Consider the following 14,510-nt stretch of genomic DNA (forward strand, 5'->3'; position numbering starts at 1 on the left):
TAATTTCTTATCTTTTTAATTTAATACCTGAATAAACCACATGATATGTAGACAGGTATTGTTTTTCTGCCTGAATGTCACAGCTGTTGCCCAGGAGGATTGCCTTAGTCTCAGAAACCAATGCAAATGATGGGTGGGGCTATGTTATGATGTCAACACAGGTTAGAGGTGCAGGAGACAGGTGTGCACAGTTTACACAGACCAGAGTGCTCTCGCTCTGGCAGCTGCCAACATTCACAGGTTTCTCCTGATCTCCTGCATCCACCAGCATTTGGGAATTAAATAAGGTATGTACATTTTGTTACCCAAACCATCTATTATACCTTACCTATGCTTTAGATGTAGAATTTACATTTGTACTTAAGGTTTTTTGTAGTCTTTTTCTTACAATGTATCCGGTAAAAACTAAATGTCAGTTCCATCTGATATTTGATGTAGAAGGTGTGAATGAAAAAAAGTCACATCAAGACAAACAAGGCTAGTCAAGAAAAACTTGTCTGACTGAATATGTGGATTCTAAACACACCTGTGACTCTCGCCTACTGACACTGAGAACAACAGGAAGGAAGCTTGACTTTCTCTTGTTGGTCAATTTTAAAAGTGTTGGTTCAGCTATGAGCATGAAAAAGCCCCCAACTGGCCGCCTCGAGTCAACATAATATGTCTAATTTTGAATCCATATAAATACCTCAATGGCATCATTAAGCTGAAAGTACATTACTCAACTTTTCATATTTTATCAGTAACACTTCAGTGACTGCAACCAGTATTTCTAAAACTGATATACAAATTACTGAAGTTCTTAAGAGGCCAACGTGTTAACTGAGCAAACAGCTCTGTCTGATTTGAATTTTATTTTTGTAAGACAAATGTGTGGCTATGGCCTGGCTCAAAGTGCATGCTCTACGGACAAGCCCTGATCAGATAAAATCAAGGGTCTAGTACAAAGTACTCAGTGTTTCCTTATGTTTATAGTAGCCTAAAGATCTTTGCTGCCATTGCATCTCAGAGTTTAGTGAATTAATATGACATGAGTATTATCAGTATTTGCAAAGACTGATGTTTTACTGACTGACGGATGAGTACAGTATACTCATGAACTGGCTATGTGACTAAAGTATATAATATACCTGGGACTTTGCATTAACTTTTATGCAATCTACAGATTTTGTCAGCCGCTCTTTTTATTCCTTTTTCCTTTTCTTTAGTTGACGTATGACTGCTTGTAATCATTACATGGCTCGGCACACAGTAAAATAAAGCTATCAGCCTGCACTTTGACCTTAGAGTTGAGTTCTTTCACCTTCAAAGGAATAAGAGCCCATAGGCTAAAATAATAAACATTGTTTCTCTCACGTATGTTACTGATTGCTCAGGTATATTTTCTTCTGTTTTTAGGCCTAACGATGGCCAACTTCGGAGGCCATGCCATTCCTGGCACTTTTTTCCTGTTCCTTGGCTTTTGGCTAACAGTCAAACGCATTCTCCATCACTACTGGAGGACAAGTCAGCCCAAAGGAAGACACAATATGCCACCTTTTTTTAAAAGAATGGACTACTTTGAAGGAGGACTCCAAATCTTTGCTTCATTTGTGGGTCAGTTTTCCTGTCAATTCATCTGCACACTCAAGCTCTCGAAGTCTATTCTTAACTCCTCTCATTTGTCTGACGTTGTCCTGTTGCAGGTATTATGGTTGAACAGTTTGTGGTGGACGGGCCGCATGCCCACCTCTACGACAGAGAGAACAGCTCCTGGGTCAAGCTGATGAACTGGCAGCACAGCACAATGTATCTGTTCTTTGGGATCGCTGGAATAGCTCTGGTTGCCACTACTACATCCAAACTGGTGCCATTAGGTGTTGACCGCCTTGCTCTCTCCATGGCTCTTTTTGTCGAAGGTAAGCTGTACCGAAGGTCGGCTTTAGTTGAACGTTTTTCCTTCACATCACAAATATGGTCCTCTTACGTGTATTTGAGCCGTTTTTGTGTGTTGATTCTCCCGTACCATCCAGGGTTTCTGTTCTATTACCATCTGCACAGTCGGCCCCATCTGGATGTCCACATCCACTCCTTGCTTCTAGTGGCTGTGTTTGGAGGATCAGCCAGCGCTATGTTGGAGGTTTTCGTGAGAGACAACATTATTTTGGAGCTGCTTGGGGCGTGCCTGTTCATCCTGCAGGGCACGTGGTTCTACCAGGTGATCATCAAAATGTGCTAAATGTGATTTTTGAATGTGGGCATCCACATTTCCCAAGCTTTCAGAACCGCGATTGGTAGCACACAATACCAAAACAATACTTAAAGGAGCATAACAGTGGTTTTGAAAGTTTGAGCCATTACTGTTAACCATGCTCTCTGTTAACCATGCTCTCATCCTGTTTGTAGTTAACTCCTTGAGACATATCTGTCAGTGACCCATCTCCTTCTCAAACACACAATGTCTGTTTCTGAAAACTAAATTTAGTTTGTACATTTCAGATTGGATTCGTGCTATACCCTTTAAGAGGACCACAGTGGGACTTAGAACTGCATGACAACGTCATGTTCGTCACAATGTGCTTCTGCTGGCATTTAGCTGTCGCCCTGATTTTAGTCGCCTGCACCTCCTCTGTGGTTTGTTTGTAAGTATCGCATCCATTATCTGTACAAGTTTGAAAACTATATATATTACCTATTGAATGTGCCATTGCTAAAGGGATATTACATAATAAGCATTTGGGATCGAGAAAATTAAGAAAAATTGTATTCATATGGTATATTATCTACTTCTTCACTTTCATGATACCTACATGACAGAATTGATGTGAACCTGTTTTTATAATAATAATTTACTCAGATGAACCTTCCCTGTAAAAAGTTAAAAATAGTTTACCATTGCAGCACTTTTTTTTTTTGTACCCCGCATATTGTGTACTTGTAACTTACTGGGTAGAAGAAATGATGGGTGATCACAACATATTCTGGGAAAAGATTGGTTCATCTCACAAGTTCACTTCAGTTATCAGGATAACACGATGGCTGGGATTCATTCAAAGTGCAGGTTTCAAGGGCAACAATAGACAATAGCCTGTTAACCCACAACTGGAATGCAGAAATCATGAGCTTGTGTGACTCATGGCAATCCAGTGACAGTCACAACAAAAGAGCGCTAAGGGCGCTAATACTTGTCTCTCCTTTAAGGTGCTACCAGCCTGGACCAAAACTCCATTCAATTCACATATAGAAGAAAATTTGCACGTGCTTAGGCTACAAGTGTGTTCCTACATTCTTGTACTGTACAGTCTGTCACCATATCTAATAAGAAGAGATCTGATCAACTAAGGGTTTCTTTAGTAGAGTAGTAGAATGATTGTTATATCAAAATATCACTTTTCACTCTTTGAACAGAAAACACCAAACCTTTTGAGTTTTATTCTGATCTCTGAACGTTTTCCCTTTTTAGGCCTGTGAAGTTTTTAGTCAGCATTTCTCACCAAAATGCACTGTCTCCTTCATGCTTACTAAACACGTTGAAGGTGTGTTTAAAATGTTTACTCAGCCTTAAGGATATTTGTCTTTGTTGTTGTTGTTTACCTCTATTACATTACATCAGGTTACTGTGTTCTTCTTCTTCTTTTTACTGGTGCGTTATTACTTTTTAAGCCCTCTGCAGTAACCAGAAATGTGTATAACATGACCATCATGCCTATCCATGATTGTGCATCCTCATGGACATGCTGGTGTAACATGAGATGCACACATATGATTAAAAACTGCTCTGCAGCACCAGAACTGGGGAAAACGTAGGACCTGGTTTGAGTCTTTTGAGCACATTTTAGATATTTGGCTTTCCCTGCACCTCAGCTTGTATGACCACTTTCTGGAATCAACACATCAAAGATTAGTTAACTTTGAGTAGGCTGGAACAGAAAGTCAGTTGCGTAATCGTTATGTCATTCCTGTGTTTCCTAAAGTCTTTTTCTCTTGTTCCAATAGCACAGTGAAGCGATTCTCCGGAAGGGGACGGGACATAGAGATTGGAATGCGAAATACATCGTCCAAAGCAAACTGCCAGAAAGCTTTGCTTGAAGAGTCAGATGAAGAGTGAATGTTTAGTTGTGGTTCAATTTTTATTTCATTTTCTATGTTGATGTCTGTGTGTAAGACTAGGTCTTGCTGTTTGCACAATGTGCTTTAGATCTTTTTGTAATAAAAATAAAATAAAACACAAATCTGTTTAAATATGATCTGCTAAAAGTTATGTATGGTTTCCAATGCATGGCCTTCTATCAAATAAAACACCTGATAAGAGAACAAATAATGTATTAACACAAAAAACAAGTCACAACATTCAACTAAATCAACGATAAGTCCAACTCACTTCACATTTGTTAATATTGTATTACATCAAACATTCAAAGAAATGACAAACATCCTACAGAAATCTGAAATGGTCATGGTAACATTAATTCACAAGTTGTGCCTTTCGATTTAGGTTAAATATCAACAGAGCAACTGCTCTTCTCAAAGTTTCTCGCCCAATTTCTATGGGAAGACTGTAACCTACCTAAATATGGTTGCAGTTATCAACAGCCTGCTGAGCTGTTTTACATTTTATTTTGGCTTTAACAAAGTGGAGAGTAAAATTCACTTCCATCTTCCAATACACTGGTGATATTGGTAACTTGCAGAGATCAACACCCTCCAACAGAGAAAGTGTCAATCTACACACAAACTCATAGCATTTATAGAGAGGAATTGTGTCTCTGGCTTTTGTGGGTATCATCCAAATTCAAAAGAAAGAAAGGCACATTGCACACTGTAATAACAATGTTATTAAAAAAATAACTTCACTTGCGAGATTAAAAATGAGTCAGATGATCCTGAAAAAAGCTTGAGAACCAAAGTACTAAAACAACCAAATACAGGCATGTGTATTTTGCACTGGACCTACGATTCATTGCTGGCTGACGAAATGGGATCACTGTTGAGGTGCAGGCGGGGGATCGGGAGCACATTTGGGTGAAGGTGCTGTTGTGACTACAACTGTGGAGACAGATTTGGGAGAACCTGTTGCCATGTGCTGCTGGAGCTGCTGTGCCTGAACCGTCTGGATGCGGACCTTAAGGAAGAAAGACAGATAGTTAGCCTTAGGATGCTCTGTGTTTACTCGAGATGAACCATAAATTAATGACATACAGTATAGTAAGTATGATCACACAGTGATGTAGTAGATGAAAACTTGTTTTGATTCATACCACTTTCTAATTGGTGACATCAAAACAGCTGGAATGTAAGCTAACCTGTGTGGCCTGTCCTTGCTGCTGAAGCTGCTGAAACTGTTGTGCTGTCACAAAGCTGACTGGTTTGTTCCCTGCGATCAGCTTCGTGCCAGCAGGCATAGTGGTCAGGATAATGTTCCTGCCCAGGCTGCTGATACTGCTCGGAAAAATGAAAAAGGACAAAAACATGTCAGTCTACCTCTGCCACTATAGTGTAAACAAAATATACAAACAATAGAAATAAACAGTTAATTAGAAATTAAACCTCAAAGCATTGAATCTCACAACATGTTAAAATTAAATATATGGTTTGGAAATCTCAAAATAATACAAACTTTATTTTTTGTTGAATTAAGTCTTAACAATCAAATTCTTTCAGTCTGGAGAACGTCTTAACAGTAGAAATATATACATATATAATATCATATAATATAATATAAATAAATAACTAAATAAATAAATAACAGTGTGGACTATGAGACTTACTTTGCATTGAGACTTCCCTTCACAATTGGTGTGGTCACTACACTCTTGCTCTTCAGTGGTTGGTTTAGGACCGAGAGGGGCACAGTGATCCGTGCAGGTAACTTCCCCTACAGTGTGGTCAAAGAAGATGATCGTTCTTGAGTCATGCGACTTTCAGAAGGTGTAGTTAAATACTGTGACACGGCTGTCACTCAATATGTTTCAGAGAAGCCATTAAAGTTAAAAATCCCCATTATTGAGAATGCGCTTAGACACATCAATCAGTACTGCAAATGACTACAAATGAGTCCAATGAATTTACTAAGTGGAAGTACACTTGAGGATCGATTTACTGTATTCCTCGTCAATGAATTTCAATTCTCTCTGGAGGAAATGTGATTCAATAAATCAACTATTCAGAGAAGCATTTGTGAGGACGTATCCAGTTATTTTAAGTCAAAGTTCCCATTCAAACCTAATAGCTCAGCTTCCTAATTCAGATTGTATCTATAGCCAGTTGTAATTAACACCTGGCATTCCAACTGCTATTCAAATGACCACAAATAAACTAATTTCATTTCCCCTTTTCTTTGGAAACCTGTGTTTGCTGATGAGCAGGGGAAAAACCAAAACAGATTTATGCTCCTCTCTGTTTATCTGGTATCTCACCTCAGATAAAATCAAAAACATATCTGTGTTGTTTCGCACAGGCAAATGTGAGTTGCCCGTGGAAGATTTGCCTTTTATATTCGTAGATGACTATGTGCCTATGGTTACATGCATTCCCTTACTTTAGGAGCCAGTACTTTTTGACTTAATACTACTTGATATCCCATGCTGTCCCTAACTCTAACCCAGCTGTGTGAATGACCTCGACAAACATTTGGTTGATCCTGCAGCACAATATATACCACCCTAGAGAACCCTACTCTCATCAAAATCCAGGATATGCCTCATCTGACAGAATCTGTACAGAGTGAAAGATTCTCTTACCGTTTGTGTAGTAACCACTGTAGCAGGGACCTGTCGCACAGTAGCTGTAGCTGTTCCTAGCGTCAAGGGTGAGCCCGAGGCTCCAGGAGCCACTGTGATCCCCTTAGCACCAGCTACAACACTGGCAGCCATGGTCACTACATTAGCACATGAAGTCGCTGTGAGTGTTTTACTGCCAGTGGTGGTTGTCATCGTGATGGTCTGACCCTGTTTCTGTGGAATAACACCAAGACCTGGCATTATCCGAATGGTGGCGCCACTCTTGTCAGGTGAGGTCACGGTGGAGAAGGTCCTAGATTTTTGGTCAGTCGTGACAGCCAATGTTGGCATCAGACGTATGGCTGTGTCTCCTGCAGCCTTCAACAAGGTGGAGGCAACGGGGCCTGCTTTAGTGGTCTGTACGTCACCAGTGCAGGATGTAGCACTGGGGGCGGTGGAAGGTGAATGGTGGGGCGGCGTCACATGGAGAGTGGCTGATATGCTCTTGCTGCCTGAGGTGGCAGTGCCCAGAAAGTCAGGAGTGAGTTTGACAGTTGCGACTGGGGATTTGGCAAGAGTTGCCATCATGTCTGGGGTAATTCTCAGCACCGTCTGGCCTTTAGCATCTGTGGTGATGGAGGATGGTGGAAGACGTAGGACATCTTTACCCTGAATGCGAAGGTTTGTAGCTGTTATTGGAATTCCTGCCCCTCCTGGAGTCTTCATTCCCAGTTGTCCTGTGATGGACACCTTGGAAAAAAAAAAAAAAAAAAAAACATGGAACACATAAACCTTGTAATCATAAACATGGCGAATACTTTCAGCCTGGTCAAGACATTCTTGTAGTTCAAGACTGTTCAGAAAGGCTCTGCTTGTAGTCAACCTAACTGATCAAATATCCCACTTAAAACAAAAGGTTTCACCTGTTTGATGTTCGGGCTGGCAACTCCTTGCAGCACAGCAGGGGAAGCAGGGTTGTTAGCCGGGCTACCAGGTGATCCAGTTGGAGGTTTGGCCACAGTTACAGCAGACACAGACAGAGTTGTCGGCACCTGAACTGGACTGCTAGCAGACTGACTCCTCAGAGGCACAGAAACCACTGTCTATTGGTATACACAGACACAGACAGAATCAAGCATACATCTACAATACGCAAAAGAAGTACAGATATTTACCTTACATTTAACTATTAGCTGGTTACCTGTGAAATGCCCTTGGCTGCCACTGACACTGGCATCCTGATCTGGTGAGGGGTCTGATGCACCAGTGTAGCCTGCTGATTTCCTGCTGAAGAGCCCAGACCAGCCTGAGCAGACACTACTCGCACCTGAGGGAGGGAGCCTGCCGCCAGGTGACTCACTATCCGAGCCGCATGCTGGGACGTGACTTGCTGTGAGGCCGGTGGACCAGCCTGACTGGTGGGTAAGATGGTCCCCAGCTGGGGCAAAGATGGAGGGGACACAAGAAGAACACTGGGAGAGCGAGAAGGGGCAGAACGAGATGACAAGAGTCTATTTCAAATTGCATAATTGCAACATGGATGTATTTTATATATTGGACAATATAAATAAGAACAAAACATTTTGTGTCCCACTGACCCTGGGCTGGATTTCATTGTATCTGGGACTCCAGTTTTTGTTGGCGTGGTGGCTGCGCAGGGTAAGGGTGACTTAGGGGTTCCAGGTGTGTTTGGTGTGGGTGTTGTAGGGGTTGGCGACATGGGGTTGGAGCCTATATCCTGTCCTGCCTCCAGACATCCAGGGGTTTTACTGCCTCCGTCTTTACTTCCAGACTTCTACAACATATACAGGGATTGAGATTCATAATCAACAACTAAACTTAGGCACAATTAAAACTCCAAGTGGGAAAATGATAAATTCAACTATTGAAACACAACTTCAGGAGTGTTTTCTACACAGTAAAACAGCAAATGCAACTCAGAGTTTCTTCTGCAGTAAAACGGAGGCAGTGGACTCACAGGCTTAGATGTTGGTTTAGGTTTCTGCTGTAGAGCTTTTCTTGCTTTTGCAGCAGCAGCTTGAGCCTGGTGGATCCTCTCTGGATGGGACAAAGAAAGAACACAACTGGTTTGAAGATCATGAAGTTTTGAAATTCAACACATTGTGGTTTTAAAAACTCCAAACTAACAACTGAAATCTATGCGTCTAGCAGAGCTAAAAGGGGTTATAAGAAATAAAATACATCTTCTCTTCAGACAATAATAGACAATGAAACTAGACAAAAAGCCACATTCCTGGCTGCTTCCAGTCAAAAACTAAGATCTAAAATGCGTCAGTATTTTCATTTCTGATTGCTAGTAATTTCTTAATCAAGTAAATTGTTGCTTACCAAACTCCTCTTGACTGCGATGGCGGTGCAGGTAAATCCACAGTTTGCGGCCAATGTCATACTTTACACAGGGATCTTTCTCATAGTGAAGTCTATCCAGAGCCCCACTGACAACTGTGTTCACCTATGCGGAAAACAAAGCTCCTTACTCACAGGAAATGTCCCCACAAGGAAACAGCTTAAAGGCAGCATCTGCCTCTGCAAAGTAAGGTACACACAGAACTAACTCTTGTATAATGCTGCTGACATCTTAGTCAAATAACACGGCACACTGCCTGAGTAAACTGAATGAATAAAATCAGAAATGCAAAATCAATCACACCTGAGCACTAGTGACATCTGGAGCAAGAAACTGTGAGTCTTTCAACAGTTCACAGATCTCTGCCCTTGTTCCCTCTCCATTGGGTAACCTGGCTGCTGCATCCCGCACTACGGAGGAAAGAGGTCAGATAATTTTGTGACTGGTTTCTTCTGCACACACTTAAATAATTGGTTCCCCACAGCTTGAAAACAGAGTCAGAGTGAAACAGAAGGTCTAACCCAGAGAGAGAATGGTGACATATGGTGGCCGGTCTGAACGGAGCAGTGTGTGCTCCCTGGCTTTGTTGAGAGACATCTCCTTATCAAACACTCCTTTAACAGGTCCCACCACAGATTCAAAGCCGTGCATCCTAAAGGTGAAGGCTTTATGTGGCTGGTTGTATCGCTGCTGTTCCTAATAAACAAACAAGAAGTGTGTTGGCTTAGAAAGTTCATGCACAGGGAAAATAGGCAAAATGTTGTAGAACAATATTCCAATAGCACAAACAAACCTGGACTTGAAACACTTGTCTTTCATCTCCAGTGCTGGGCCGCACCACATAATCAGTCGAACTGCTTGGTCAGAGACATTACACTGTTAACTTAAACAACCTTGGCCCTGAACCTCAAACTACTTCATTATGCTCATGTAAGGCTTCAAAGAACTATGAACTTTATTTACAATTAAGCTAATCATATTTTGTTTAAGAAACTAAGACGTTAAGTATCTATTGAAAAAATTATAATCATTTAAATTAAAATATTTTTTCTAATTTTCTGTATCAAATTATTTGTTAATTGATTTTTCAGCATTAATTCATTTTTGCCATTTGTGGTGAATGACTGAGTCTTACACTCTTGGTGTGGGAGAGGTCATCTCTAGCATGTCCTCATTTTCTGTCTGTGGAAGACAAAAAAACATTGTAACCATAAATACAACAGCAGAGCACAATCTGTAAAGTCAGTGTTGAGGCAGTATTTGTAACATAATAATAAACTCTATTACCTTGACAACTAAATCTTTGGAGTCCAGCCACAGCTGACAGAGTGCACTGAGATCTTTCTCTGTATCCTGAGTGGGACCTAAAATAAGTCATGGACATTAATCTCAATGACTGGAATCATCTTGAACTGCAAACCTTGCATCAATCTAGGAAGTTCTTACCAATCCACCTCCACTGCTGAGAGTCATCAGCAAATTCCACAAATGGAGAAAAGCCACTGGGGAGTGCCATCATGCCATCTGATTGACAAATATAAGAGTGTGGAGAAAAAATATATGAATAACATGGGGTGAAGAAAAAAGTCTGACCATTTCAGCGTGAGTGACCACTACTACTTACCTTTAGTCTCTCCTGCAAGAAACTGCAGGGCTTGAAGAACCAAGTCAGACCAACAGGATGCAGATGAAAACCACCCGTTGAGGGCACTGGCTGGAGAAGACTGCCACATTTGAACTTTCTCCTCCAACTGACATATAAAAACGTAGGCGTTATACTGTGTAGTCAGAACTGTGATCAGTTCTATGATATGTATGTGAGAGTATGTAATGAGTGCATACCATTGAAGTACTGGTAAGGTTTTCTGTCCTTAAGATGCTCTCCAACAAGCTGAAGAAACTGACAGCTATTTCCTCAACTGTAACCGGGCTGCTCTGACACTCCTCCACAATTCTGCAATAATGATGGTTCTTTACATTAGTCTTATATAACAAGAGAAAATACATACATAGAAACACACACACACACACACACACACATAAATATATATGTATATATTCTTGACACCAACATGGCACTACACTCACTCTTCCTTGATGTTGGGCAGTGGAGTAGATGGTGTGTCTGGCAAGGAGTTGATGATGTTCGCTGGTGGAGCGGAGGGGTTGTCTGCAGGTGCAAGAGTTTCAAAAGGATCCTCAGATTCCACTTTTATTGTCCTCATTTTCTTCTTCCTTCTCTCATCTCTCATTTTCTTCTTTGGCAAAGACAGATCAAAGAGTGCTGGAAGATAAAAAGGAAAGAAACAAATAGGAACATAATTAAACGTGTCATGAAATTAGCGAAATCAGGACTTTGGCTTAAGACTTGTCATTATTTTTCTTTTATTTATTTACTCACACATTGTCCCCTTTCGACCAAAATTTGCTCTTGAAAGTATGTCTCCAAGGTGGATATCAGAGGTCGTCAAGTCAGGATGGTCCTGAGTAAATCAATCATTAGTGATATATAGTGCAAGTTAAAACTTAAACTAAATCTTTGTTTTTTCTTTTCACTTACTGGCTGTCGCTTCCTCTTCTCGCGATGATTATGCAGCATGGCTTTCAAGTCCCGCTCACCTAGTTCTATTTTTTCTGTTTAGAAATGAAATGTCTTTTAGCATTATAGTCAGTATGTTCAAACAAACAGTAAGAGCAAAATCATCTGGATATTGCAGAAATCACTGACCAGTAGTCTTCATGTCTTGGGTGGAGAGGCTGGGAAGAACTCTGAGTGCGACAGTGGGTGTCGGAGAGGACGGTGATTGTGGTGCTGGAGTCCATGCTGATATGTCTACAAGCAAATGCAAAAAGACGTGCAAAAGAATCAGTATTGTCAGTTTAATAAATTTGCTTTTCAGCTCTTGAATTTCACTTGTATTGTTTCTTATTAATGTCTGAATCCATCTTCATTTTGCATTTTTTGTTTTTCATATTTTACTATTGGTTGTGACTACTGCCTAAATCAACTTGTGAACTCTTATGTCAGAGAAGCGCATTATAAATAAAAAGGCATTATTATCGGCAATGATACCAAAGACAGAACAGACTGACCATCATCATCAGAAGAGGCATTGCTGTCTCCACACTCAGTTTTGACCTCCTTTAATATGCGGCTCAATCTTCTTCTCACCCTTGGCTCCCGCATTTCAGCATGAGACTTATTTGGTACCTTTCTTTTAGGTGGAAAGTCCAGACCATTATGAACAGCAAACTCCAGCAGCTCCTACAACAAGAGGACATATTAAGGCTGACTGCAAGAGGCTATGTACCTTGTACTTCAAACTTACAAAAATACCTTTCTGGAGACGAGGATCTGCTTCAACAGTTTGTGGTAATACTGCTGAAGGGAGTACAACTGTCGCTTTCTCTGGGACTTGGCACACAATTGTCTGTACTTGACCACCTCAGGATTGAAGTAACCATCTGAGTTGAGATAATAAGGGTCATGGTCAGAAAGTGTCTCAAAACTACACCCAGTATGACATATTTATGTGTTGGTAGGTAAAGAGTGGGTTAATAGGAAGCACCTCTGAATAGTTTTTGTGCAAGATGAAGGGGATTTCCAAAGTTAAAATTTTTGTTGTTGAATAGGTCACCAATGGTGTTGTCCTGCTCCACAACATTGTTGTCAGGAAACTGTGGCAAAAACTGACGAAGGTGCTGCCTCTGGGAATCTGTCAGTACTTCACTCCAGGTGCTTTTGCTCATCACAGAGAAGAAAATTTCAGGCTGTTGAAAACAAAAGTAAACAGCAAAAGTGAATGCATTACTGTGTCATTGTGTCTTAACTTGTAAGCAATCAGCAACGCAAAGAAACGAAAGAGCAACATTTCATCAATGAGTGCCAGACAACTCACGTCCTCAAGTAGGTCCTCTGGAAGGTTCACTCTGCAGTTCCCCAACATGCATTCCTCTGTGATTTGTCCATCGTTTTCTTCTTTAGGATCAAGAGCGTCTGTAAGCATGTGTGTGAGGGCATCCATTCTCTACCAAGTCTGTCGACACAGAAAAACACAAGTGTAAAGTCGAACAAAACCCCGTTTTAATCTGCGGACTGACGCCAGCTGATGCGTTTGCTTCCTGACATTCAATTTACAATTGCATTTGGTTTTCAATTTTTAAATAGTCTGCTACTTCAGCTACAAATTACTAATATTAGCAAGCATTGATCAACGTCAAAACATTAGCCACTGTGTACAGTAACATAGCGCACCTTAGCGAGCTAAGCTACCAGCTAAGTTAGCAACGCTGCGAGTTAAAACATTTGAATTCGTCTTTCATCTTTCAACGCAAACATACTATGTCTGTGTGGCATATTGGCAAATATGTGTAATAAGAGTAACTTGATAGTGCTGGTTAAAAACTGCTAATGGCTCTTACCTGACACTGGAGTCTGTTTCGGAAATGAAGAGGGAACTATTTTGCCGACGTACCGTTTTCTTCTTCTACGGACATCGGATGATCGCCGTTGACGCCGATGGCGCCTCTCCCCTCGCGTGTTTTGCTGCCCTCCAAGGAAAATTATTGAGTAAGTTTAAATGGTAATTCAATTTCTAAAACTGTTCATATTTTGGCAAATCTTCATTACTTATTGTTCTTTTGTTTTATTTTATTAACAACTCTTGGCTGGAGAAAAGCCATTCTTATTTAGCACATTCAATCCCTCGTCAACGGTTGACTTTAATGCTAATAGGGCTGTATTTCATATCAAGCTTATTTCTCTACATTTATCCTTTTCACGTTTTTCATACTCTGAACAGAAAAGATGGTGTAGCACGCAGGCATTTGGCTGTAGGTGAGCTGTCATAGACCCGCCCGTCCACCAGGGAAAATTGGGCCCCTTTGACCACCACTGTAATCTGGAGTATTATTATTCCACCCAGAGACACCATGAATGTAGTAATTATAAGACCACCTTAAGCCTACCAGTAGCCACTGACATGAAATTACCAAGAATTTCAATGATATATTATTTGAATTTAAATTGACTTGGGCATCTTGGAATAATGATGGGCATTTTTCACTATTTCCTGACTTTTCATGCAAACAAGCCTGCAGTATCATTTATTAGTTTAGTTTAGTAGTTAAACATAAGAAATATTAGAAATAATAGAAATGTATTGTATTTGAATGTAAATTGTATACGTTAATGATTAATTCATTAATCATTCATTCATAATTAATAATTTATCAATTAACATTTTCATGTCTTGCATCTATTTTTGTTCACAGATGAACACTAACAACACAACCTACAAAGCAACATTACTTCATCTCATAAGTATCCCCCCTGTAACCTGGTAGAATCAATCAGTTTTATTAAACAAACAAAAATAATGTCCCACTCAGTAAGTTCAATAGCAAATAAAGGAAAATTAAAACCGACTAAATTCAAAAAACAT

The 14,510-nt window shown here is 40.4% G+C and overlaps 2 protein-coding genes across 2 annotated transcripts; one reads left to right on the forward strand and one right to left on the reverse strand.

The window, feature by feature from the left end:
• Positions 1-71: 71 nt before the first annotated feature.
• Positions 72-4,144, forward strand: tmem45b (transmembrane protein 45B). The gene is made up of 6 exons (XM_056397356.1): positions 72-287; positions 1,399-1,596; positions 1,686-1,898; positions 2,013-2,197; positions 2,479-2,621; positions 3,976-4,144. Exons 2-6 carry the CDS (start codon positions 1,407-1,409, stop codon positions 4,085-4,087), a joined length of 843 nt encoding a protein of 280 aa, XP_056253331.1. The 5' UTR covers positions 72-287; positions 1,399-1,406; the 3' UTR covers positions 4,088-4,144.
• Positions 4,145-4,285: 141 nt separating this feature from the next.
• On the reverse strand, positions 4,286-13,576 carry nfrkb (nuclear factor related to kappaB binding protein). The gene is made up of 26 exons (XM_056397346.1): positions 13,489-13,576; positions 12,966-13,103; positions 12,636-12,837; positions 12,404-12,531; positions 12,160-12,331; positions 11,795-11,899; positions 11,627-11,700; positions 11,468-11,549; positions 11,155-11,350; positions 10,909-11,020; positions 10,691-10,817; positions 10,513-10,590; positions 10,354-10,430; positions 10,202-10,248; positions 9,860-9,920; positions 9,588-9,762; positions 9,370-9,476; positions 9,048-9,171; positions 8,677-8,756; positions 8,297-8,493; positions 7,900-8,170; positions 7,622-7,801; positions 6,720-7,448; positions 5,748-5,854; positions 5,283-5,418; positions 4,286-5,101 (listed from the first exon to the last, which is right to left on the reverse strand). The coding sequence occupies exons 2-26, from the start codon at positions 13,089-13,091 to the stop codon at positions 4,961-4,963; spliced, it is 3,834 nt and encodes a 1,277-aa protein (XP_056253321.1). The 5' UTR covers positions 13,092-13,103; positions 13,489-13,576; the 3' UTR covers positions 4,286-4,960.
• Between the last annotated feature and the right edge of the window lie 934 nt (positions 13,577-14,510).

The sequence above is a fragment of the Seriola aureovittata genome, chromosome 15 (assembly GCF_021018895.1).
Source record: "Seriola aureovittata isolate HTS-2021-v1 ecotype China chromosome 15, ASM2101889v1, whole genome shotgun sequence".
Lineage (NCBI taxonomy): Eukaryota > Metazoa > Chordata > Actinopteri > Carangiformes > Carangidae > Seriola > Seriola aureovittata.